The 26,526-nt window shown below is 41.0% G+C and overlaps 1 protein-coding gene across 2 annotated transcripts in view; it reads left to right on the top strand.

Annotated features, from left to right (window-relative positions):
• Prex2 (phosphatidylinositol-3,4,5-trisphosphate dependent Rac exchange factor 2) overlaps window positions 1-26,526 on the top strand; it is a 288,407-nt gene that overhangs the window by 52,455 nt on the left and 209,426 nt on the right. For both annotated transcript variants that reach the window (XM_055603275.1, XM_055603276.1), the window contains exons 2-5: window positions 10,890-10,961; window positions 12,400-12,522; window positions 14,679-14,783; window positions 21,736-21,837. In XM_055603275.1, coding sequence (XP_055459250.1) covers window positions 10,890-10,961; window positions 12,400-12,522; window positions 14,679-14,783; window positions 21,736-21,837 — 402 coding nt within the window. The remainder of the gene's footprint in view (window positions 1-10,889; window positions 10,962-12,399; window positions 12,523-14,678; window positions 14,784-21,735; window positions 21,838-26,526) is intronic.

The raw sequence follows: 26,526 nt of genomic DNA, 5'->3' as shown, positions 1-26,526 counted from the left end.
CTGGAGAACCAGCAGCTGGAGACAAGATTTAAAAATCTCAGTGACTCCAACTTCCTGATAATGTGGCTTAAATTGTTGGTTCCAAAGTCATATTCACTTAACGAAAACCCTACGTTGAATTTTGAGCTTGAGTCATGTCTTGTGCTAACAGTGTGCAGGATGGTACCGTCTCTCGACGCTGGGCAACGACAAGGAGACCTGCTTCAGTCAGCCACGTGGTCATGAGAGGAGAGTTCTGATAGTCGATGGCAGACTGTTGCTGACCTACAACCCTTGGTAGCTTAGGTTGATTCAATTCAATCCATTTTTGGCTTCTGGTCTTTTCACTTTCCACCCAACAAGTAGCATTGTAAAGCAGGAGAATTTCTCCTAACAGGTTCAAATTATAATATTTGTTTTTACATGAAGGGGAGTCTCCAGGAGTTGGCAGAATCACTGTGCTTTGAGGCGCAGAGAGGAAAAGGCGTTAGTCTTTCTTTAGCTCTGTTCTCTTGACTGTTGGTTATCCTGTTTGTTACTTTTCTGGCTATAGGGACAACCTACACCCGACAGAAGCAAATGAGAAGGAGAAGGTATTATTTTGGCACAGAGTTTCAGGGTATGGAAAGGCACGGCAGTGTTCCTGGTAGTGAGAACCAGTCATGTCCTTGGCTGTGGGAGTCTGGAAGGTAGCTTTCTCACATTGTGGTGACTGACCATGGTGGAATGGAGCCCTCTGTGTAGGCTGGGCCTCTAACAACCTGCTAACCTAGCTCCTATGACTCCTGCTTGCCAGCTGGACTCCAGTCTCAGAGCCGCACTGCCAGTTGCAGACCAAGATTTCAGACACATTTGACACTCAAACCGTTAACGGTTATAAGCGGTGGAGGTGGTTTTATTGTGACTGCGGGTTTTCCAATAGTTGCTCGTGCTAACTGTGGCAGCAGCAGAAACATCAGCTGGTATTTATTGGATTGTCACTGTGTGTTGCACACAGAACCAGCTAAAATTACTTCCATTCAGTCCCTCCATCCTTCTGAGAGATGAGGAATTTATCACTAGCCTCATTTAATGGACTAGGAAACCGATACTTGGAATCTCTGGCCTCCCAAGTGCTCACCACAGAGCTGAACCCCACACCTGAAAGGGTCCTGTGTCACATGTGAGTTCAGTGGGGATTTCCAGATCTTTTGGAGGAGGTATGTGGAGAGTCAACTTTGAAGGGCTTCTGAACAACCCACATGCTTTCTTGTCTCCCTTGATTTCTTTAATTAACTTCTCCCCAGAATTGGCTTATATATCTAACTGTTCTCAGAGGAGATAGCAGTCACCCCAAACAGTGCCAGGAAACCAGGATCTTCAGGAATCAAATGATTCTTGAGATAAATATGCTAAGAAGGTTTACTGACAAAAAATACTCCTGAAAAAAAATGCTTGTTGAAAATAAAGAAAATGACATTATTTGTGTTATTTGTATTCACAAGTGCCAGAGCTGTTGTTAATTCTCATCTAATGGAGAAACCAAGAGTTAAGTAACATAGTTCAGAAAAGTGTTCAGTAGTGTTTACTCTGTTTTATTTCCTCCCTTTTATTTTCTCATGAAGATAGTGTTTCATTTGAACACTTTAAAATCAAATGGCACTTTCAAACTTGCAACTCAGGAATGATCGGTACTAAATATTTGTGAGAGTCAAAAGCATTTAGCAAAATCCCGAGCTTGCAGCTACAAACTGCAATGGCTACAGAGATCAATTTGCAAAAACAAGCAAAACAGACTTGAGCTTAAAAGACTTGAACAAACTCTATGGCTGCTACGGATCAGCTTCAGTGAAAAGCAGAATGGGGAAGAATGATGCATGCGACAAGATGAAGTGAATGAAGGTCCACGCTGGTTGTGCCCTTGAGGAAGGTGGACCCTGGTCTGATTCTCTCGGTGTTTGACACTGTGTCTCTTCCTTTGTTGCTTTTTACCATATAAAAAACTTATTTATTTATGAGCATCTCACTGATCTTGGAGCTCACTGATTCCACAGGCCTTGCTGGCTGCTGAGCTCCAGGGGTCCTCTTGTCTCTGCCTTTCCAGTGCTAGGATCATAGGCACAGCTACCAAACCTACATTATCATGGAAATGAAAAAAAACAATGATTTTCATTTTACTCTTAATACTTGAATGTAAGGCTATGCTTCTACTCAATACTTTCTTTAGCTTCCTTTTTGGTTCACCTTCACTATTGCCAATCACCTCTTGAACATCTCTGAAGGCCTGTGTCTGATACATAATGTTCCTATCACATGCCACCAAGTGATGAAGACTTCCAAGAAAACTGTTTTCATATAGGGTTTTTGACTTATTGAGGTCAAGTAGCGAATGGGAAATTGTTTTAATTATCTTCATCAACAGTTTTCTTTGTATTTTTATTGTGTAGGATGTTATGGCCACATGTATGTCTGTGTACCACATGTTTGTTTGGTCCACGGAGGGTATGGGATCCCCTGGAACGGGCATTATGGAAAGTTTAGTCAACATGTGGGTAGTGGGCACTGAACCTGAATTCTCTGGAAGATCAGCCTGTGCTCCTAACAGCTGAGCCATCTTTAGAGCCCCTTCATTATCTTCAGATCCAGAGAGTATGCTTAAAATTGTCTGCCTCTGAGACAATCATGAGGTTCAGTTGTAATTAACAGTGACTCTGAAAAGGGAATAAAATGTTTTTAATGGGAAGTTGAGCACATATAGAAAGTCTGACAATAACAGTGATGTAACAAATGCTTTTAGCCCTGAACCCTGCAGAAACATAAATGACTTGCCTTGGGAAATTTGGCCTCCATTGTTTTGATGTCACTACAATTTAGTCTTTTGTCTGAGTAATCCAGGTGTTGTATATTCTTGTTGAATGACTTTTAGATTGATAAATACCCTTGAGGTTAAGCCTTAAAATGGTACTGAAGTACTTAACAGACGGCTTTGTATTTCTAAGATTTTGTAGTTTTTGTCTGGATGGAATGTTGCCATGGTAGCTGAGGAGCAAATGATCATCTTTTTCAAAGATGAAAAGATGTATTTTATATTCATTAGGCAGGTGCAGTTATAGGGTGAAGTCAGCGTGAAGGAGCAGGCTGTCCCAAGAAGCAGGAGGTTTGAAGAATGGGTCAGCCTTAGAGTCAAGAGCCACCTAGAGTTCTGAGAGCGTCAGCTATGACCTTTGGGTTGTGAACCTAGCTTTTAGTGCTTGAGGAAGAGTTAAATATGAAATGTACTATTTTCAGATTCAGTGGCCAGCGGTGAATAGAACAAATTGTGCAGATAGGAAGTTACCAACTGAATGGAGACCTGGGCACGCACATGAAAAGCCCCTACTCACAGGGACTCAAGGGAAAGGTGATAGTTCCACTGAAGAATATTGTTGTCTTTAAGCTTCTTTTTCTGGGGAGGTAGGTATTTCTTTCATTTCATATGTACAAGTGTTCTGCCTGCATGTATGACTTTGGTGCCCATGGAGGCCAATAAGAGAGCATTTGAACACTTGGAGCTGGAGTTATGGATGGTTGTGAGCCACTGGGTAGGTACTAGGGACCAAACTGGGTCCTCTGCAAGTGCTTAAAGCCACTGAGCCCTCTTTCTAACCCCCAAAGAATTATCCTGACCAAATATTGAAAATTTTCTTTGTATATGCAAGGATTTTGGCCACATACGCCGCTACTGTGTTTGTCTCCAGGAAAAGAGCTTGTGGGGCTGTTTGAGTTGCTGGGAAACATCATATTTACTTGAAATAGTGACTTCAGGACAAACTATGGTTTCTGTTTTAGACTATTTGGGTATTTGGCAGACATTTGCTCAATAAACGAAGTGTGCCTCTCACTTCTAGAAAAACAGCTGATAGCATTTGTTGGTAGTGATAGAATTCATGCTTTCAAGTGAGCATTGAGTTTTAGGAGATGTGTGTCCATCTCTGGGAGGGTGACTGCTTCCTAATACTTAAGAATTTTCTGATGAGTTAGACACTGATATTTACACATGTGGGTTTTCCACCATTACGTCGTGTTGTATCATCAATATTTAGAAAATATTAAACTAACACTGAAATTTTAAGCATTCACACTTGAGTAGAACATCCCTTTATGGTAGACCAGTGGATTTTAATGTAGCCGTGAAAAGTTCACTGTGTATGGCCTCAGATTCCATATACTGCTGCTAAATTTTAAGAAAGTATAGTTAATTGAGTTTGCTAATTCATGTAAGAATATCCTGGATCACCCGAATAAGTTATAAGAAACATATTCCTGTTTTCAGTATATGTTTATATCTGTTTGTATTTTCCCTGGATAATTTCACTTAAACAACACAACAAAATACATGAAGTTCTAGCTGTCTTCTATTAAGATTGTTATTAATAAAATTGCAAGCATCTCAGCCAGTTTACATTTAAAAATGATTTTATTTATTTATGTGTGTGCCTGTGCCTAGGTATGGGTAGGTTCATGCCCGTACTCATGTAGGCCAGAAGAGGGCCTCTGATGCCTTGGATGTGGAGTTAAAACTTGTGAGCCTCCCAGACTCTGTGCTGACATCGGAACATCCATCCTCTCAATGCTGACCCGTCTTTCTGGCTTCAAGTACCACACTTCTCACAGAAATTATTTTGGAAAAAGCTAATATCTTTCTAAAACAAAAAAAAGGTTATTTTTATAAATGTATAATGGGCTTAGTATTAATTTTATGTATCTTAAAATAAATGAATCTATTAATTGTTAGATTGATTTTGCTTGAATGTGTAGTATGTTAGGCATTGATAGACACAAACAAACAAATAACAGTCTCTTTGAAGTTCACCATAGTTTTCACTAGGGTGAAGGAGCCTACAGGAGACTAAACAGCTGCCAAGAACAGTGCCTGGCACAGAACAGAGACATGCTTGGCTTTCCCCAGCAGTTCATTATTAGAGTGTCTTTTAGAGTGTAGATAGTAACATCATCATATGAAAACATTTGTAGAAGGAGGAGTACGCACTCAGAGCTGGGGATTCAGTGACTGTTCAGGAAAGGGAGCCTGGTGAAGACAGGAAGCATTCACAGAAACCGTGTTCATGAAACCTGTTGCAAGGTAAGCAAGCCTCTGCTGAAAGTCCCGTTATAAGAACATTTTCTAACACTCACATGACACAGTAATGGAAAATCCCTTGGCTTGTTTCACACACAGAATTATTCAAAACATGTAAATTTATCTTCAGGCTGTGCATGCAAGTTATATGTTAAACATAAATCAGTTTCAAGTTTGCTCACATCACCAATATATCTCTCACCGAGTGTTGTGCAACAGTTCAGACCCTTTTGAAATTTGCCCTTGTCATTTTTACATGTAAATTCATTCCTTACTCTTCATAGCCACATTTCCAAGGTCATCTAATGACGCTGAGATATTTCTATATGTGGAATACTCATGGGAGTAACACAGTTTAATGCTTACATGGTACTGTGAAACTCAGCTTGACACCAAGTGTCTAGAATGTAAAGCGTAAAATACTAAAACTTGTCAGACTTTGAGGGAGGGGGGGCATTTCTAGGTGATTAAAATAAGTGGAAGGACAAAAATTAGCTTAAGGAGATTAGAGCCTTGAAATTTTCAAATACAAATGCATGCTAAGAGTGAAGCTGTGTGGGCTTTGCTTGCTATTGGGTGGTAGCAGCAAAGTTGAGCCAATAAGAAAGAACTTTTATTTTTTCTTTTCTATCTAGTGAGTTTCTTCTCTTGGTAGCAAATCTAGGCTATTTTGGTGTTATTTAACTTTAGTTAGCATTTGAAATTTGGCATTTAGTATAAGCTTTTTCCTAGCATATAGTCAGAGGAAAACAACACGGAAGAAGAGATAAAGAGAAAATGAAGCATTTGCTCACAGTGGTGGAATGATAGCCCACACCACTGGGATCTCAGAAAATGTGTGTGGAAGCGTTGTTAGGGGTCTGATTATAGGGTGAGTGTGTGTTGACCCGGGTGTAAACTGCAGGGCTTTCGAGAAGCATCTGGAAACCTCACCTTCTCCAAATGTGTCCTGTCTATCTTGTCTCACCACGTGCCTGCATTTCTACAGTGAACAGTTGATGAAACCTGGATTGTGACTTGTGGGGGGGGGCATTTTCTGACACATTCCATGAAACTCCCAGTGGACAGATGAAGGGGTGATATAGAGAGACGATCATTGTTTGATGTAGAGTTGAAGCAAAGCGTGAGATTCGTGAATCTGTTTTGCTACCGCAGTTCACTTGCTAGTTTCTTTAACTCTGCTATCAGCTGTTTTTGGAAAATGAACAAACCAACATCTATCAGAAAGCGGGCTCTGGACCTGCCTTATTAAAGCCACTGAAGAGTCCTGATCAAAGTGCAAACTAGATCAGTCTTCTTTCTCCGCGTTTCAGGAAGAGTTCAGAGCCTGCATCTAGAATCTCCATGTCTTAAACACCACAGAGTGCTGTGAACCCTGAGCATTAAAAGCTGTTTTTTTTATGCGCTTAATTTGAAATATATTTATGTTGAGGCAAAAAGCATCTCATTCCAGTGAAATTGTGGACTTGGGTGAATGAATAAACGAAGAGAATAGTGTGTGAATCCTCCTCCCATGCCTTTGTGACTGGCTTGCTGATTCTTCCGTAGTTGCTTTGAGAAGGTTTAGTGCCCAGTCATTAAACCTCACGGAAACAGCCTGTTAAAAGATAATCCTCAAAACATGTATTTATGTTTATTGTCGGGTCAGAAGACTTAACATTTTTTAAAAATGCCAGAGTTTTCATGATTACACATTCCCAGCAAGCCATCTCAAGTCTGCTTTTCCTGCTGTATAAAACAAGGAGCTTGGGGAATGACTGGTCAGATGTGCTAGTAAGTTCCAAGGTCATTTTTTATGCAGTTCAGCAATACATTCCACCGTGTATGGGAGACAGAAGATACAAACCTCAGATTACTAGGTGGCATACTTGATTAGTTTGTATGTTCCCTTCCAGCTCTTATTTTGGTTCAGTTTTACCACTTTGAGCATTTCATTTAGTGGTTGAAGAATGTGCTTGGTCCTGTTTATGAAGAAAAGTTTATAATTGCAGAGGTGAAGTTTAACATTTGCTCACACGAGACATCACCTGTTTACTATGTGGTAAATGTGAAGTGTAAACTAGGCAAGTAAGACATTCATGTTATTGTAAAGATAAATAGAAAAAGCCGAGGATCATGTTGGGATGAGTATTTGCAAAGTATTCAAGACAAACAAATCTGAAATTAAAAATTCAACCTACTAATACAAATCAAAATGGGTACTCAAAGCTACAAGATTCAAAGGTCACTTTTTCCTTCCATGTATCACTTTAGGTTCATAGCTCAAAAATTTGTTGGACCCTGCTGCTAGGGTCAAAGTCTGGCATTCTCAGACAGCCCCTGAGCTTGGTGCAAACAGGACAGCAGGCTCCCTCTTCTCTGGCTGATCTGGGAAGCCTGAGTCCCTTCAGCCCTACCTAAAGAATGTCCTTTACATTCTAGACACTTGGTGTCAAGCTGAGTTTCACAGTACCATGTAAGCATTAAACTGTGTTACTCCCATGAGTATTCCACATATAGAAATATCTCAGCGTCATTAGATGACCTTGGAAATGTGGCTATGAAGAGTGAGGAATGAATTTACATGTAAAAATGACAAGGGCAAATTTCAAAAGGGTCTGTACTGTTGCAGAAAACAAATGTACTCATTCTACAAAAAAGATGTAAAAACATTAAGGGTAAATGTTTCTTTTTCCCTTTTAAACTTGAAAGATTATCATATCTCAGTTCTTTGGGATATCAATAAAATTTGTTTTTGTTTCTTCCTGAAAGCATAAGTCCCTAGGGAAAAAACATGCTCAACTTCCTTTCTCCCAGTAGAACCTGTTCAGCAAGCATCTGGAATTCCTGGAAATTCCCTGCACCCTATACTAATGAGATCTTAGCTTTCAACCAATAACCTTTATTCATGCCTCTAACTGTATTTAGAGATCTTCCCCCCAAACAGACACAGACCCCACCCCGATGCCCATAGGATAACTAAGTACTGTGTTCTCCTTTTTTGTTAGGACTATACCCCTGCACATAAATGAAGTATCCTGGCACCCCTAGCTCCCTCCCTTTAATCAAATACATTTACCCTCAAAAATCCTCCCATTGCCTAAGGTTTATAAGTCCCTGTTTCACATTAAATAAATGAGCCAGGCAGCCTCTGAGCTGCACTTCTGAGCTTCCCCCATTCACCAGCGAATCAGTGCAGCTTGCTGGCAGCATAGTGCCCATCTAGGGGAGAAAGCGGCCAGCTGTTTTCGAAGTAGCCACCAACTCACCCAAGTGAGGCTGAGCACCCATTGCCGGCTGGCTTGTGTTTTGGAGCCCTTAGCTCTTTTGATCCCTCGCTTATATCACGTTTTAATAAAAATTAAGGTTATACTCAATACTTTTATATTTGTTTTAATGAAGGCAAGAGAGTTAGGGTTATTATTTTGCTTTGGCCCTGTGGTTAGGGAACCTGAGATTTGAACTGGATGAATCAGGAATAAAAACCAGTGCTGAGGCTAGTGGTGGGTCAGATCTAGGGGCTTGTTTGTTTGATTTTGTTTAAGGAGGCTTTGTTTTTTAAAATGAAAGTGACAATGTGCCCACAGACAAATATTCGAAAAGTGATTAATGTCCAGAAGTCTCATTCCTGACTTCTAGGCAGAAGCAGCTACTGTCTGCAGTTTTGGAGTATCCTGAACATTTTTTTCCTCAGTGTTAACATATAGTGATTCGATATATATGTGCACATATATGTGTTTACATATTAAGTATGCCACTTTGTGATTCATTTCCACCAACTTTTCACAGATATAGTTCGTGGGTATAGTTTTCGTTACGTCCATGTCTGGCTATGCTTTTGCCATCAAAGCCTGCAGCATGAACACACCACCGTGCATTTTGTAATTTCTATATGGGTGGATCTTTATTGCCTTTATGGCCAATGAGTCTCTTTGTCAGAATATATTCCTAGGACAGATTCTTAAGCGTAGAATTATGACGTTAAAGAAAAGCCCACCTTAAGTGTGACATATTTTTTCAGGTTGTCTTCAGCTGGATTGTTGTCCCAGCTGTTATTCTTGTCAAGGTGATAATTTGGGGGATATTTTAAGCAGTTTCTTAGTCATTATCAGTTTTTGTTAGTGCCTTGAATGTATACATATAATATGTCAAAGGTACAACTTTTATTGTAATTTTTATTTTTTGAATGTCATAGCCAGAGGCAACCTAACCTTTTGTGTGCCCTGGAAGTTGCCTACCTTCACTTGGCTCATGGTGGCAGTGTTTCCCAGGCAGACAAAGGATCGGTGATCTTTTTGAACTTTCGTGGTGCTGGGGAATTGGCCTAGGGCTTCTGATATTTGTGATTGAGCAATATCCCCAGTCCTTGAAATGATCTTATCTGGACACTAGATAAAAAAAAAAAAATACAAATAATGTCTTGAGGATATAAGCTAAGTTTACTAGGTGGAAAGTTTCTTTTCTTTTTAAACTCTTTAGTTTAAGGCTCACTATGTATTAAGCATTCTTCTGTATTTAGTCTTTTAGTGAAAGCTTAATTATCATTAAGAAGTTTCAGTCTAAATATTCTAAATACAACTGCCACTCCCACCCCCTTTCCCGGATTCTGGGCATTAAATCCAGGGACTTGTACCTTCCAGGCAATTCATTATTCTACCACTGAGCAGCTCCCTTAGCCCGTGACTTAGGCCAATGAAGAACTCTGACCTAAACACAGAAATTTAATTTTTTTGCTTCTTACAAAGCATGAGTGTGGTGATATAGAAGTGGAGAAGGACCAGTCTTGAAAGCAGTTATCAGCAAATGAGCGTGCTGTGCTGATGTACCTAGCTCTCTTTTCCTGTCCACACCCCCTTCCTTCCTGCCTCCCTCCCTTCAGCTCACAGTAAGGGGGTCACTTTAGAATGTGAGGTCTTTGTTCCCTTCAAACAACCTCTATTACAAAAATCTCCCACCAGCATTTACTTTATTCCTCAGATTTTCAGTTCTCATGGGGCAGTGGTTCTCAACCTGTGGCCTGAGACCCAGGGGTCACCTGAGACCATCAGAAAATACAGATATTAACCTTATGATTCATAACAGTAGCAAAATTAGTTACGAAGTGGCAACAAAAATAGCCTTATCGTTGGGAGTCGCCACAAAATGAGAAACTGTATTAAAGGGTCGCAGCATTAAGAAGGTTGAAAACCACTATTGTAAGGTATTGTACACGCTGTCTTTTTACATTTCCTAAAATTCCATGTAATATATATGAATTAGGCAAGCATATGAAGTTCAAGAGGTCATTTCGAAAATCATTTCTTAAAGCAATAAATATAATTTAAAAAAAAGAATGTGAGGTCCTTTTGCATTTGCAGTTGAAATGCCATTTTTCACTATATGTTGGTCTTTCTGTACTTTGCAACACTTAAAATTTAGGAAGCACCTGATTCTTAATGTTTACCCTAGAATTCTGAGGACCAGGTAGATGAATTTAATTCATATAAACTTGATCATTTATGTCTCTGCCTCAGCATTGTAATGGAAGTAAAATTCTCAGGCAGGAGCAATAGTGCACAAGATTCTCTGAAAAAACTATTATATTGAGCAATTAGCACATTTAAACTTTGGTTTTGTTTGAAACAAGGTCTCAGCACATAGCCTTGGATGGCCTAGAAAGGCTTATGGAGGTCAGGCTAGCGCTGAGCGTCAGGCAGTCCTCCTACCTCTGCCACTCAAGTACTAGGATTACCGGTGTGCAACACCAGGCCCACTGGTAGGCGTTGGTGTTTTGTATTGGACTTTGTCTCATTTTGACCAGTGCCTTCATAATGTCTTCTCTTGTTTCACACAGGCCTTCTTGCATCGAATGAACCAGTGTGCAGCAGCAAAGCTTGACAAAAATGTGACGGAGGAAACAGTGAAGGTGAGCAGGCAGCGTTAGCCCCTGAGCCAAGCTTGGGTACCCTGAAGGTACCTGTGTCCATAGGCTGTTCCTTCAGGGCCCTTCAATTTGCTGTGAGCTCCACTGCTAGGTTCCATAACAATGGTAATTTGAAAGAGGGAGCTGAGGTTTGGAGAAAGAAAGGGAAAGGACACCTTGTAGAGAATTCTTGTGTTTACCAAGTAAAACAATTGAAAAGATGAAGAAAATAGTGCGTAAGATGTAAGACTAGAACCTCAGGATCTACAAGAAGAAGGCTGGGAGAGATGACAGGAAGTTGCCAGAGTAGTTTAAGAAGGCAAGATATGGGGAAAGTGGGAATTCCAGTCTCTGTGATCTCAAATGAGCAAGATTTGGATGGTCCACTGGAGTACAGAAAAGAAAGTAATATTTCAACCCGAAAGCAGGTCTATAAACATTTCTTGTAAGATGTAGGAAAGGGGTCCTGGGGCGTAGCTTAGTGGTAGTATGTGTTCTGGGATGGTTACAATGTCACTGCAGGCATCACGGGAGCAAACTGGGAAATGCCACAGGGTTACTGAAGAGTATGTAGCGATTGAGGATCTTCATTCCATCCCCTGTCCCCCAACCCCCTCGCCCCACCAACACACACACAACATGTGCACTCAGGAAAAGTTGTGAAAAGTTTTGAAAAAAAAATAAAGAATGGTAGGTAAATGAAAATTGATTTTTTTCTGTAGTGGCTGCTGATTTTGCTAACTTACTGTTTTACAAAAATCCAAGGGTTTTTGTTGTTTGTTTGTTTGTTTGTTTGGTAGAGTCTTCTAACTGTTCTCTTATAGGTTATATATCTAACTTACAGACATTTCTACCATTGGAAATTTTAGTTTACAAGCTTTTGGGTTCAGAGAAAAGCAGCCTATGGATCAAATGAATTTGAACACTCTCACAGGGACTCCAGGAGGAAGAAAACACCTGTGCAGGTGTTTGAGGGTCCAGAGTGTTGCTAGTCTTCTGCAGCACCGAACTCCACCTGGGTGCCACACATTGACCTTGCACTTGACCCAGCTGTGACTTCTGCACACAAGCACCTGCCAGAAGGAGGAAGGAAGGCCCTGGATACCTTTCAAAGTGTCAAGGACCTTCCTGAAAGCTTGTCAGCAAATCTGCCCACACTTTAATTTACAGGCATTCTGGGAAGAGGGTGGGACTGGCAGGCGGGGATTTGCCTACCAGGGCTTTTTCCTGAGTGTCTGCATAGTGTCCTCATCCCCAGAGTTCTGTGGCAGTAGAGAAGTTCGGATGCACTTGGGTTCTGCTTGCCTGGTGTGAGGAAGACGTGGTTGATGTGCTATAGTTATCTGCTTGGGATGTTAGCCCTCCCGGGCTTTTTAATTTGATTTTTCACATTTGTTTCACAACTGCATTTACAGCTTTTCCTTATGTATTCATTTTGCAGATGTTATTCTCCAATATTGAGGAGATCCTTGCCGTACACAGAGAATTCTTGAAAGTTGTGGAAGAATGCTTGCATCCTGAACCCAATGCTCAGCAGGAAGTAGGAACCTGCTTCCTTCACTTTGTAAGATAATGGTTTTCCTTTTTTTTTTTTTCCTGTTTATTTTTAAACTCTTTCTTTCTTCATTTTAAGGATTGCGTCTTGGCAGAGTAGTATGTGTGAATTCAGCAGGAGTGGTAAAGTCAGACACCAGAAGTTTGGGGTCTTTTAAGGCCAATGAAGTCTTGCCCTCAGAGCCAGAAAGGGGGAGGAGCTTCTCATCAACCATTTCACTCAAAGAATAAACAGCCTTTTCTTTTTCCTCACAAGCCAGTCCGTCGCATCCTCTGTAGCTTTGGATTCTAATGAATATTCAGCCTGTTTCAAAATGAATGGATTTTTATGTTTCGCTCAAACATAGAACATTTTTCTTTCGAGGCAGAAAATTCTCACTCTTCTAATGGCACTGGGGGCCCTTTATTGACCAGAAAGTCCCTTTGTTAGTTGGATGGTGACAAACCTGGAGGTGAGCAGACCCTGGCTTCCCCTAAGTGATTTTCCTCCAGAGTGGCTTCTCGGAAGTTTGTTCGGAGTGCTGTGGAAAGAGTGAGGGTCGGGCCTCAGTTGCCTAGGACATGTACTCTGTGTCTTGTCATCGGTTTCATGCGTTTGTACAGGCTAGCTGGAATGATGGAATTGCTTTGCACAGCACAAAGCCACCCGCTTAAGGACTATTGTTTTTAAGAACTAGAAGGCATATTCATTTTACAGGAATAAGTTTTAAAAATATGTCATTATTGATCCCATTCCATTGGTGCCAATGTTCAGAATGCCTCCCAGGATCCCATGGCTACCCAATGACCGCCTCACTTCAACGGCTAGGTGAAAGTATTTACATCCAACTGAAGTTCTGTGAATGTTTCCCACTTAGTCATTTATCTTGTAGTTTCTTTATCTATAGGGGATGAACAGGCTCTTTTTGTAATCTTTATTTCATAAATAGAATTCTATCAAAGGGAGGTGCTCCTGGGGTCTGGGTGGTTTAAACTGTTCATTTCTGGGTTATGGCTGGAAGCTGTGGTATTCATATCTGCTTCCTCAAGCCTGTTTCCTTTCACAGAAGAAGCAGACTCCCCTGGCAGTTGGAAGAACTCTCATCTTAGGCCAGGGATGCTCATGGGAACTCTGCCCCGTGACAGCCATTTCCTTAGTACCACATTATGAATCTCACATCCATAAGTGTCACTCACTCTTTCTGAACTCTTCTCTTGTTCTGGCTCATTCTATGTTTTGAGGCAAGTAATTCAACACTGGCTCTGCTGGCTATATGAAATCGTGCTTACTGTGTCTAAGTGTGTTTCTTTGAAATTATGTAGGACATCCTTCTGTTCTCATATTTGATCAAAAAATTATTTGTGTTTTCCACTGGGCTCCTTTGAAAGCTATTAATTATAACTCTTCTGAGAATGCTTTTACAGATGGTAGGTCCCAGAGATTGTGATAGCGAAAGTCTTCATTTTTTTTGAAAGAATTCCCTCTAACACTGAAGACTGTGTTGCTTACTGACAGCTTAAACCACTAGAAGATCTTACTTGGTCACATCTCTGTCCATCAGTGGCCTGCCATTTCCACTGCGCAGCCTTATTTGGGAGCTCTTATTCATTTCTTACAGAATAAAGGCTGTGTGACAGTAGCTCTAAGCATTTCTTGACCTTTCTGTCTTAAACATCTCTCTTTGAAGCAATTACTGGGATGTCATATTTTCAGGGCCTGCTGTTATCGTAGTTACTTGTTGCTGGATATTTTCTTGTTTGTCCATGTCCAACTTAAATACAGCTGCCAGGATTGGTTAATGTGGACCTCAGGGTTCTGTCACTTTTTTTTTTTTTTTTTACTGGGATAAGTACATTTATTCCACTGGTCCCAGCTCAGAAGTAAGATCTTAAAACAAACAAACAAACAAACAAACAAACAAACAAAAACAAAAGGTGCAAAGGTAAAAAAAATTCATTCTCTGACACCACTTGGCTTACTCATATTATTGCATTCATATGGGGTAAATTTATCTCTCTTTTTCTAGGACATACTTATGAATTGGGGGAATAAATAAAAATTTATATATACATAGTGTATGTCTTAAGATAATGGACCTTCGTAGAGTTTATTTATGCATGTCACATGGGTTAAGACTTCAAAGCGATATACAGTGATTCTGATTTATTCTGTTCTTTAATTTACAGAAAGACAAGTTTCGTATCTATGATGAATATTGCAGCAACCACGAAAAGGCACAAAAATTGCTTCTTGAACTGAACAAAATAAGAACAATCCGGACGTTTCTTTTGGTAAGTGCATCCTCACCTGATACCGTATGCTGGCGTTGGTTAAGGACACTAGCTGTAAGAAGGCATGTGACAAGCTTTCCTGAGTTTAAAGCTAGTCCATGGGCGATGTAAGCATGCAGATCTGGGAGGAGCTCCTGTGTCGCAAACACTGCTAATGCCCTCTCCTGGTTGACCAGGAATTGCATGTGCAATCTCATAGGTTCCTAGTCAGCCAAGAGCTTAGGTCAGAGTTCACCTTTGCCTTACATTCTCAGCTCCCTGGGGCCCTGAGGATCTGTTTACACCTCAGAGGATCAGAAGTGGGCTGTCACAGGAAGGAAGCAGGAGGAAAGCCCCGTTGCTGTCCTGCACACATACATACCTTACTCAGTTTTTATAAAAGCATCAGGGTTCAGGGTCGACTTTCTTTCAGGTAGCCTGCATAAAGGCATGTCTTGACAGCTGTGAGGTGTCGTTCCGAGCACCTGATTGAGTGAGAGGAGTTGTTAGGCCATCTGCCCAAAGTCCAGCTTTAGAGCATTGCCATGCTCTTCAGCAGCCCCTCTTGTCTCTTGATAGCCCATTTCCCTTCCCATCATTGGCTCCAGGACACCCACATTTGCTTTCTATGTGGTCTTTTCCAGAAAAAAAAAAAATAAATTTTTTTCTCTCATAGTTCAGTCTAGCCTCAAATTTGTAACACCCCATCTGCCTCTTAACGGTTGAGATCAGCGATAAGATTTCAAATTCTTGTACATTTTATACAGATAGAAACATACAGGGCAGACTGGTGGGCCCGGCTTCTGTCATTTTTAGTAGTTTTTCTGATATCCAGCTTTGTCATGTATTTATTTTGTATTCATTATCACTGAATCATATTCCCTTGTGTAGATTTGCCATATCCTGTTCATCTGTTTTGTCTTTTAAAGAACATCAGGTGTGACAAATTTATAATTTTCCATAAATTATGGCGTTCTGAGCACTCATGCATAAGCCTGTCTGGGGGCACACATTTTCGCCCTCTTGAGTAGAAACTGAGAGTGAAATTGGTGGTCGTATGGGAAGTTTAACTAAGAAACTCGAGGTCTGTTTTCCATGATGGCCGAGCCATCTCCAGAACCCTGAGCTGAGATTCTGGGTTTCTGCCCCTTACCAACACTTGGTGTGATTAGTCTTATGATTATAGCCAAGCTTAGTGGGTGTGTAGTATTTCAGCGCAGTCTGAATTTGAAACTAAGCATCCTTTTCTGTGCTCACTACCCATGCCTATGACTTTTTGGTAATGTATTTTATTCAAATCTTTTGTGTATTTTTAAATTGGAGTGTTTACCTTATGGAGACTTACAAGAGTTCTTAGTTTGGGGAGCAATTTCTGTATCAAATACATTAATTTCCACTATTTTTTTCCCACCCGTGTTTTTCAATTTTTTAAAAAATTGGAAAATCAAAAGTTTTAAAATCTGATGAAATAATTTATTAATATTTTTCATTATGGCCATGCTTTTCTTGTCATATTTAAGAAATCTCTACTTAGGTATTATTATTTTGTTGGCACTGGTTGTTTTTGGAGTTATCTTAGTATTATGTGGGATTATTCATGCTTTGGGTCTAGCAGTGTTTTTCAGAGTCTTAGGGTATTCTGTTGCCAGCATCTTGCTACCTGACTTAGCGCAGTTTTATTTTTCTGTTTCTTTTCCTTCCTGCATTATCTAGATTAGAACCTTCTGGAGATTGCTGACTAGAAGCACTATGAGCAGGCACCATTGCCTTATTGTGGGTGTTAGGGGAAAATGTTTGTAGCTGTAGATTGTCCACAGGAGTGGTCTTTCTGGAGTATTTATTACATTTGTAGTTTTGAGAGTTTTCATTATAGCCCACCCTCCCTTTGTTCCTCCCTCCCTCCCCCCCCCCCCAGACTTCTGCCCTTCATTCCTTTCTTTTTTTTTTCTGTTTGTCTTTCTCAACACTGTCATTGTCCTCCTGCCTCTATGCATGCTGGCGAAGGACTTTGTCACTAAACAACATCCCCATGTTTCACTGAACTAGATCCTTAGTTCTTCTCTTTTAAATGTTGAACGCTGTGACTCATCATTCATACATATTCATAGGTATAGTGTATGTGTACTATATGTATTCATAATTGTATATATAGTATATATACTATAATATATAGTATGTGTGATTATTGTTTATATAAAATAAAATAAAACAAAGTTGTGTACTATTCATATTATTCATTTATCCCTTTAAAAAGGGAGTATTGAGTCCAAACGTAGTTTTTATAGCCTTCAATTTTGTTCACTTTTACTTTTATGTTTTTGTTATATATGTATGTATTCCTCATTGCTATGTTCATGTTTCTATATTTATCATTATAAATATCACTTTTGCCTTTCAAATGGTATCTTGTCAAAGTCTATTTTAATTATAAAGACTCTTCAGTCTTACCATTATGATAGATCTCTTGGTGTTTAAAATTCACTCGATCTCTTATTTAGTGACTATTTATGACGTTCTAAGTGTTCTGGTAGCCAGCGCATGGCCAGAACTTCCTATCCTAGGCACACTCATTTTCTGTGTTTTATATTTGCTACAGACTACCACACTGACTCCTCTTCATTCTTGTAGATCTGGCTCTGACTGTGATAGCCTTTCTCGTGAAGACTAACACTAATCATTCCTATACGTCATTTCTACTAGTTTATCTGGGAATACCTTTGCCTTCATTTTTGAGGGATAGTTCATTTGATAGAACTCTTGATTGTATGTCTTTCCTTTTCCTTACTTTGACTTGGACTCCACCGATTCAACTGCTTCTGATGAGAGCTAACCTGTTCTTTTTTATTGCTTATATTGTTTACAAACTACTTCAGTTTCTTCTTGCCACTCTTAATACTTTGTCTTTCCATAGTTCAGTTCAACTACACCGTGATTAGATGATGATAATAGCCTTGTTTTTCTTATTTGGAGATAAGCCTTTTATCTTTTTAATAAATTTTGACATACTTGCTCATGGCCCAAGTAGAATGTGACTATGATCCTCGCTACATTGAGGAAGCGATAAAAGGAAGGTCTTTTGTGCCCAGGAGTTGAAGACTAGTCTGGGCAACATGACAAGACTCCAAGGCTTCATCTTAAAATAAAACATAAATTGTGAAGTTTGTAAGCATTATTAAAAACATTTACTATAAATTAGGTTGTGGTACACACGCCTTCAATCCTAGCACCTTGGAAGCAGAGGCAGGCCTGGCCAGCCTGGTCTACAGAGTTTTAGGACAGCCAGTGCTACACAGTAATATCCCTGTTCCTAAAAACCAAAAGAAAGTAATTATCGTATACTTCTTCTTTTCCTTAATTAACCTTTGTGCATACATTAAAATGAAAATAATAATTATTAGTATTTTATTATTTGCAAGCATGGGTGTTTTGTCTGCACATATGTTTGAGCAACATGTATGTTTGGAAGCCAGAAGAAGGTGTCAGCTCTCCTGGTACTGAGTTACAGATGATTGTTAGGCACCATGCAGATGTTGGGGATCTAAGCTGGGTCCTCTGGAAGAGGACCTGTGCCCTTAAGCCATGCTCTGCTGAGCCATTTTCTTGGCTCCTTGTAGTTGTTTTTCTCTAGACTTTTTTATTCTCTGTTCTTTGTATTGGATGATTTATATTTGCTTACTTGTAACTCAATGAAGTATTTGTTCATCCTATGTTGGTTTGATTTGGCTTCACTGTTTTTCTTTATTGAGGGTTCCCATTTCTCTGTTCACCATCAGTGTCCTTCAGTTACTTAAGTGGTGCTTAGATTTCTTTGAATATGATTGTAGTAGTATTTTGAAGTCTTTGTTAACTGCAATGTGTAGATACACTGAGGAATTTTTACTAACTATGATTAAGGCAAGTTTTCCTGTTCCTCTGTGTGTTTCATAATTTTAAAATTAGAAGACAACTTGACATTTTAAATAACTTAACAGCAACTTTGGCATCTGTTTCCTCCCTGAGATTGGCTTTTTGTTTTTTCTCTTTTTGCTGTGTTCTGTTCATAGAAACCTGCCTAGCCTCAGTCTGAGTTCCTGTTTCTGTAGTGTACATACTCTGCTCAGTTTATCTTTATTTACCCTTGCTTTCTGAGCAATCTTCTGTGAGTGCTCAGCTCATCAGGGCTACTCTCTCGTGAACATAGATCTCAGCATGAGTATAGGTTGGCCACAGTTGAAGGCCAGGTGATTTGTAAAGTGATTCAGACTTCTCCCCAGAATACCCACTCAGGCCTTACTGGAACGACCCATCTTTTTTTTTTTTTTTTTTTACCAGCCAAAGAAAAATGCATTCTTCCTATGCCATCTATATGTTTTTAGGTTATCTATGTAAAGTTATTGGCTAGGATGCTGGTCTCCAGTAGAACTATAGTCTCAGGCTAGCATTGTGGGCATTTCCTGTTTTGCTTATGGAATGTGCTAGCATTTTGGTGTGGGATTTTTGCTCTCTGCAGCTCCCTCTGTAGAGCATCAGAACTCTTTGGCCTTCTTTCATGCATCCTGTCTTTAGCAGCGGTCACTTTGGATGCTGCCTGGTTTAGTTTGCCTAAGTGACTTATGGGAAGTCCCACTGGGAAAGTCACAGGTCAAGAATGTGGGATCAGGTGACTCACAGCAGACTCCAGCAAATCTGTCTTGATAATCCCTACTCTGGAACTAATGGGACATAGGTTATCAGATGACATTAGCATATCCATCATATTTCTGGTGTTAGTTTCCTTATTCATAAAGTGAGGGATAGTAACAGTCATCCTTTGGAATTCATCTGTCAGTCTCCGGGCTTGGAGTGATGATGGTATTTTCTAGGGAAGTTTCCGATGTCAGTGAATCCTCTGTAACTTATTTCAGTAGACGTATGTGTGTGTGTTTTATGACTGTGGCATAGATAGGACTGTACGTGCCCACACCAATCATTAATTCAGACAATGTTCTGAAAATGTGTCCACTGGTTCCCTGTTCCCAGGTGACTCTAACTGTGTCACGGTGACAAAACCCAACCAGTACAAGTACTTACTGTGCAAGCATGAAGACAATCTGATGCTCTGATTCCTGGGACTGACTCATGTAAATGCTGAGTGAGTGTCCACCTAGAACCCAGCCTTAGAAGGTAGAGAGAGATATGATTCCCCAGAGAAAACCGCCTGGGATGACTCGGCATTTTGGTGAGCTCTGTCTCATTGAATAAGGTGAAAGAGCAAGAATGATTTCTGACATCATCTTTGGCTCTCTCACAGGCACGTGTCACATGTGCATGCACCATTGAGCATGCTTACTACACATGAAGGTGTCCACAACATGCAAGCATGCATACACATAACTGCCCCCCCAACGCTCGCTGAAAGAAAATGTCATAACCACCTAGGACTTCTGAGGCCCCCTCATGCCAGAGCTGTGAAAGAGTGTCACCACATTTCTACAGCCGCTAACACATGCTAGAACAGGAAACTCTGAAGCACTCGTGGAATTTTATAAGATGAGAGTGACTGTGTCCCAGAATTTCTCCCAGGGAAAATGGCCATACAGACTTTGAAGACTCTTGGCTGCTATGTTTTCTGTGATGTCTAGGTGAAGTGATCATCCTTAACTAGGTACACATATTGAGACTGAGGCTTTGCTGCCCCATTCAGGGGAGGACTCGGTTCCAATGTTGTGCTTTTTGTTTACTTGTTTGTTTGTTTATTCAATTTTATTTTATGTGCAATAGTGTAAAGGTGTCAGATCCCTTGAAACTGGGGTTACTGACGGTTGTGAGCTGCCATGTGGATGCTGGGAATTGAACCCCAGCCCTTTGGAAGAACAGTCAGTGCTCTTAACCACTGAGCCATCTCTCCAGCCCCCAAGTGTTGTGCTTTTTGAATGTTTTTCTTTCAGTGCTTGGCGCCTCCTCAGAATTCATATGGAGCGTTGTTATACAATAGTGACAGGGAATGTGCTGACCCCTTGGCATAGCCGTCTGAAGCTCTTCTTCCTGCCTGACAGATCACATCCGCTTCTGTGTGTCCACTGTGGCAGGCAGTGCGGAAACGAGACCCGCACAGGTCTTCCTCTCTGTAGTTTGGTTCAGAGGACTGAAGGCCATTTTCAAGTGGCTTTTCTCTTCACCTCCACTTTGTGGCGAGCTAAAGCTACTTCGTGCCCACCTTGCAGTGACTGCTGGTGTGCGGGCATTTCTCCATTCTCCTTGCTGGAGTGGAGATCCTCCCTGAGGTTGCTTGCCACAGTGCCATTCCTTAAGTGTGATCACCTGACAGCAGCAGAAGAGTTCCATTTTGGAAGAGAGGATGATTCTGAAATGAGCTCAGCATGTGCCAGTTGTGACTTGCACAGAAGAACTCAGTGTCTTTATGCCTGCTTTCCTACAGCATGATGCGCTTTTAAAAAGTAGTTTATTTATTTATTTATTTTTACTTCTGTGGTTGTATGTGTGTCTGTATGTATGTGCTTGTCTGTGTGTGTTCAGTGTGTGTGCAGGTGCCTATGGAGGCTGGAAGAGAGCATCACGTACCTTGGGACTCTAGTTACAGGCAGTTGTGAGCCGCCCGGTCTGTGTACTGGCAGCTGAACTTGGCTCCATGGCAAAAATAGCAAGTGTTCTTAGCTCTCCCAAGTGCTGACCTCTCTCTCCAAGCACATTGATGTACTTCCCATAAACAAAATACATCTGTTTTCCCCGTTTCTCCATTCTCACTCTGTCTCTGTCTCCTCTCCCCCTCTCCCTTCCTCCATGTAAGCCTCTCCCCTTCATGATCAGAAGAATAGATGTGATTTAAATTCTAAGTTATAGGTTCATTTGGGTTTTGTAATAAATATGAATGACTGGGTCTTGAGACATGGTATATAAGGATTTGTTTTCACAACTTTTCAGCATAAGATGTTACGGGAAGAATAGTTCACAACCTCAGGTTTGCAAGGCATACTTATGTTGCTTTTCACCACAGAACTGCATGCTGCTTGGAGGACGGAAGAACACAGACGTTCCCCTGGAAGGATACTTAGTGACTCCTATCCAGAGAATATGCAAGTACCCTCTTCTTTTGAAGGTATTTTATGTGCAGTGTTTGGTTATTGCCTTAATAGTTTGCTGATTTTTTAAAATGTATTTTAAAGGAACCAATATTGAAAAAGGATAGACCATAATTGCTGGAAAAATAGCTGTTTTGTTGCAAATTACTGTATAGATTAGGAAACAGACCTTTCATAGAAAGGGCATTAAAGGAGGCTTTTAGTACTCTCCAAAGCACACACACTTGTTTGAGTTTCATTTAGAGTGAAAAGCAATGCCCTCAGAAGAGACCCCATTAAGTCCATTATGACTAGTTTGTATAGCACTTTAGCTACAGAGAACTTTAAGTCATTCCACTGCTGGTCTATTTTTTTGTTTCTGCATCCTTTGGTGACTTGATACTAATGAAGTTAAGGTTAAAATTACATAATTTCAAAGCTTAGTGAGCTGGTTAGTGTTTTCATCAACTTGACACAAGCTAGGGCATCTGGGAGAAGGAACCATCTCCATCAGTTTCTTTTGTGGGCAAGTCTGGAGGACATTTTCTTGATTCACAATTGATGTGGGAGAGCCCCACCAACTGTGGGTGGTGCCACCCTGGGCAGATGGTTCTGAGTTGTGTAAAAAAAGCAAAGTGAGAAATCCATGGGAACACGCTGGCCGGTATGCAGCGCTCCTCCATTACCTCTGCTTCAGTTCTTGCTTCCAGCTTTCTGCCCTGACTTGCCCTCGTGATGGACAGTAAGCTGAAACAAGCCCTCCCTTCTCCAAGTTGCTTTGGGTCATGGTGATGGTCAAAACAATAGGAATCCAAGTAATACATTTGCCTTTTAAATAATTATTGTAAAGGTGGTGTGGACCACATGGGACAAGAAATGGTAGGATACAGAGTAAAAAGCACCCCTGTTACAGAGAATGAACACCACACTGACAGTTATTGTAGGTATGAAAGTAACAGGATTTTTATTTTATTATGATAAAACAGAAGTAGCAAGCTTTAAATTATAGCTTGCCCTGTCTGTGGTGCCAGAAGCTGGAGATGCCTTTTTGAGGGGTTATGTCATGACATATCTCATATTCTTGTACTACCCGATGGATTGATGAAGTTTTTCTTTTAGAGCCTTGTCCCTTGAACATTCTCTTAACTAGGATGAGTGTAGTTCCTTGTCCCAAATGACATATCTGACAAAGGGCTTTAGAGCTTCTACTGTAGGACAATGACAGTCACTGACTAGGAGTTATCCTGATCCTTGGTGATTTCTGGTTTTAACATCTAAAGTGGTTTCTTGCCAGAGTTGTTGGCTCTTTCACGAAGCAGCAGAATTCCTCCCAGAGGATGGGCCATTCCTTGTGGTCCAGGGCTGCTCTCTGGGCCTCAGAGGTCATCCTGTTTCTCTTGCCACTAGAGCATCTCCTAAATCATGACTAGGATAGTGGGTTGTAGACACTTGAGTGATCAAAAGGATTGCATTCAGGAGCCTAAGAATTTCTTGAGAATTACTTTATAGGGGTCTCAGCTGTAGTTAGGAAGAGGCCTCTTTCTTTCCATGTGGTTATATGGGCATGGGGGGGGGGGGGCCATATTTGGTTTTGGTGTAAATAAAAATTAAATTTTTTTTTTTTTTTTGGACAGTTCCAGGTAGAAATGGGTATTTTGGTTGGGCTGTTGGGGGTAGAGGGTGGGGGGGGGGGGATATTGGTCCTGATCCAGGTACTTTAATGCAAGTGATTATTTCATATCCTGCATGCCAAATTCTTTCTTTCACAAAGAAACTTCCATCTATATAGAGGTTAAAGTCAGGGTTTTCCAGGGCTTGGTAGGAGAGACCGGGATCAGCTACACAGTTTTCCAGGGACCTCCTGATAGCACTAAAGAGGCGCCCCTTCTTTTTCTGGAAAATAGATGGCTAGGTTTAGATGTGGGCGGGTATTGAGAGTAATTTCAATATTACTCTTAATATTATGAAGGAGTGATATATATTATATACATATTACATTATGATTCCTAACAGTAGCACAATTACAGTTATAAGGTAGTGATGGAAATAGTTTTATGGTTGGGGGTCACCACAACATGGGGAATTCTGTTAAAGGTCATAGTGTTAGGGAGGTTGAGAACCACTGAATTAGAGGATTCTCTTATAATTTAGAATGACCCCGTGTAATGAAGCTTGTGAATCTGAAGGGGTGCCTAAGGGTTGTCTTTTCTGCTTCAGGAATCAGGAATCTGGAAGTAGCAACTGCTCACAGACATCCTGACCAGCCCTTGGCTGTCTGATCTAATTCCTTAGCTCTCTATATGACTTGAGGAAACGGACAATGTACTGGTGAAATACCCCAGAGCTGTTCTCTGTCTCTCAGCTATCTACAGGTGAAACTTAGGCTTATGAGGCAACCCTAAGGCAGGCGTGTTGGTTAATATCTTTCTAAAGTTCTGGAAGGCTTGCTAGGACTCAGGAATCCATTTAGCTCTGTTGAATTCTTAAGACTGAGTATCCTTGAGGGCCCGATTTAGAATCTAAATTTTACAGTATCCCATGGCTCCCAGAAAGGCCTTCATCTGTATGAGGGTTTGGAGGAGAAGGCTTGGGAGAGCCAGGAAAGTCAAGATGGGTCACACTCATTCTGGTCCTAAAGCTGTGGTCCCCTTTGGCAAGATGAGGCCCAAATAGGAAACTTGGGTTTTGTATACCTGGGTCTTTTCCAAAGAGAGCCTGTAGCCTCTGTCACCTTGGAGATTAAGAGGCGGGGGTCTTCTCTCTGGATATGGGTTTTTGTTTGGTTAACCCACATAGAAGAACACCTATATTTTGAATCTAGAAGATCTTCAGATGAATTCATCCAATCAAGGCTTGGAGAAGAGCTAAGCCAAATAAGGCAGACTGCCTCAAGACTCCTGCAATAGGCTAGAACAAGTACTCTGTCTTGCTCTGCCTGTGAGATCTTCAAAAGCAAATAGAAACTGATTATGGGGTGGAGTGAGATATTTAAGAAACTGTGTTTAAGATCTAGCACTGAACAGGTGGTGATAATAGCAGTGCACACCTTTAATCCCAACCCCCAGGAGGCAGAGCCATGCAGATCTCTGAAACTGAGGCCAGCCTGGTCTACTACATAGGAAGTTCCAGGATAGCCAGGTCTACACAGAGAAACCTTGTCTTGAAAACAAACATAAACAAACAAACAAGATCTAGCCCTGATCCATGAGTCTTCTTAGGAGAATGTGGGTGAGAGTGTGAGAATTAGGAACTACTGGACTGAGTGGAGCCACTCATTGAGCATACCTTGGACTGACTTCCATTTGTTAGGGCCTTTGCTAACACCAAGGATGAGATGATCTTTGTACTAGAACTCTCAACCAACCATCGTTATTTCAGTAGCCCTTAAATTATGGAGATAAGACCCCCACCCCTTGACTTCAGGCTTTTGGAGACATTGCTTCTGATCTAGAAAATAGGCAGGGTCTTTAAGATCCATGCCCACAAAAATGGCCATCTGTCCACACTAAAGCCTTGACCTTTTCAGTGAGATAAGCAATAGTGTTCTGAGCTGGAGGGAGAAACAGTTTAACCTTGAGTCTGGACCAAAGGTTTCCTCCCAACAGAGGAGGCTGGGTTTGAGGAACTATAGAAAAGAGACGACAAAAGTAGAGGTCTCCTCCTGCATATGCAAGCAGTTGAGTGAAATATCACTCAAGGGGCTGCTCTAATGTACCCTGAATTGCTGCAAACCTCCAGGATGAGGGGAAAGGGACAACGCTAAAAATCACACTACTGAGTCAGTCAGGAATCTAATCTTAGGCTCCTTACTGTCAGAAATTCCTGAAGCTCCTCAAGAGTTTTGAGCCAGTATAGGAAGCCCCCACCCCCACTCACCACATCTGTCATTGTGGAGAAGGACATGAAGTGAACCCAAACTAGGATGGAAGACAGTGATGTTGGCAGTGATTTCCCTTACAGATGGGACAGGGTTCAGGAGGACTCTGAGGGCAACAGGAAGTGACTTTCTTCCCCACGAAGGAAGCAAGCCCTAGGCTTAGACTTGAATGGGAGGGGGAGGAACAATTTATCTGGTTGGCTGTCATAGTGACAGCTAACTGTCCAAGATTCTCTTTCCCTTCATGCTTCATGGTTCTGTCATATAAAGACTGAATTTGTGACCTGGAAAAAAACAAACAAAAAAAGCCTGCTGGTGTTTTGTCTTGGGCGGCTGCTAGTGTCTGGAGCTTTTTTATGAATGTCTGAAGCTGGCTGAGTTAAGCGTGTGGTTTTTAGGATTACTTCCTCCAGTGATTCAGGGTAAGTTGGTATATTTTCCCAGTGGAAGCCTTCTTGAGGTACATAAGAGGGACTAATAGTTTTGACCTTAGCCTTCTTAAGACCCTCTATTACACTGTAATGCAAATGACCTCTCCATTCTTCACGTGGGTCATTTGGCTTTCCGAGGGGTTTTGAGAGGAACTAGCTTTATCCTTCATAGGGACACCCTTGTCCACTTTAGTCCCATGGGCAGTGACGATGTCATTTCTGCTTCAAGAGCCTGATCTAATGCTCTCCTCTTTTCCAAAAGGGTTATTGTTTGTTTTAAAAATGTCATCACATCTCTCCAGCATAATTCACATATCTGCTTTAATTGCTGAAAAGATTAATCACACTGGTCTGGATCCTCCATAGAACTCAGTTCTTGCTTCATGTCATTTAATTTTCCAGGGCTAAAGGAGGCATGG

This window comes from Psammomys obesus, unplaced genomic scaffold, assembly GCF_907164565.1.
Source record: "Psammomys obesus unplaced genomic scaffold, mPsaObe1.curated_primary_1811, whole genome shotgun sequence".
NCBI classification, from domain to species: Eukaryota; Metazoa; Chordata; class Mammalia; order Rodentia; family Muridae; genus Psammomys; species Psammomys obesus.
Note: the sequence above shows the minus strand (reverse complement) of the source record. Positions and strands in the feature narration are given on the sequence as shown.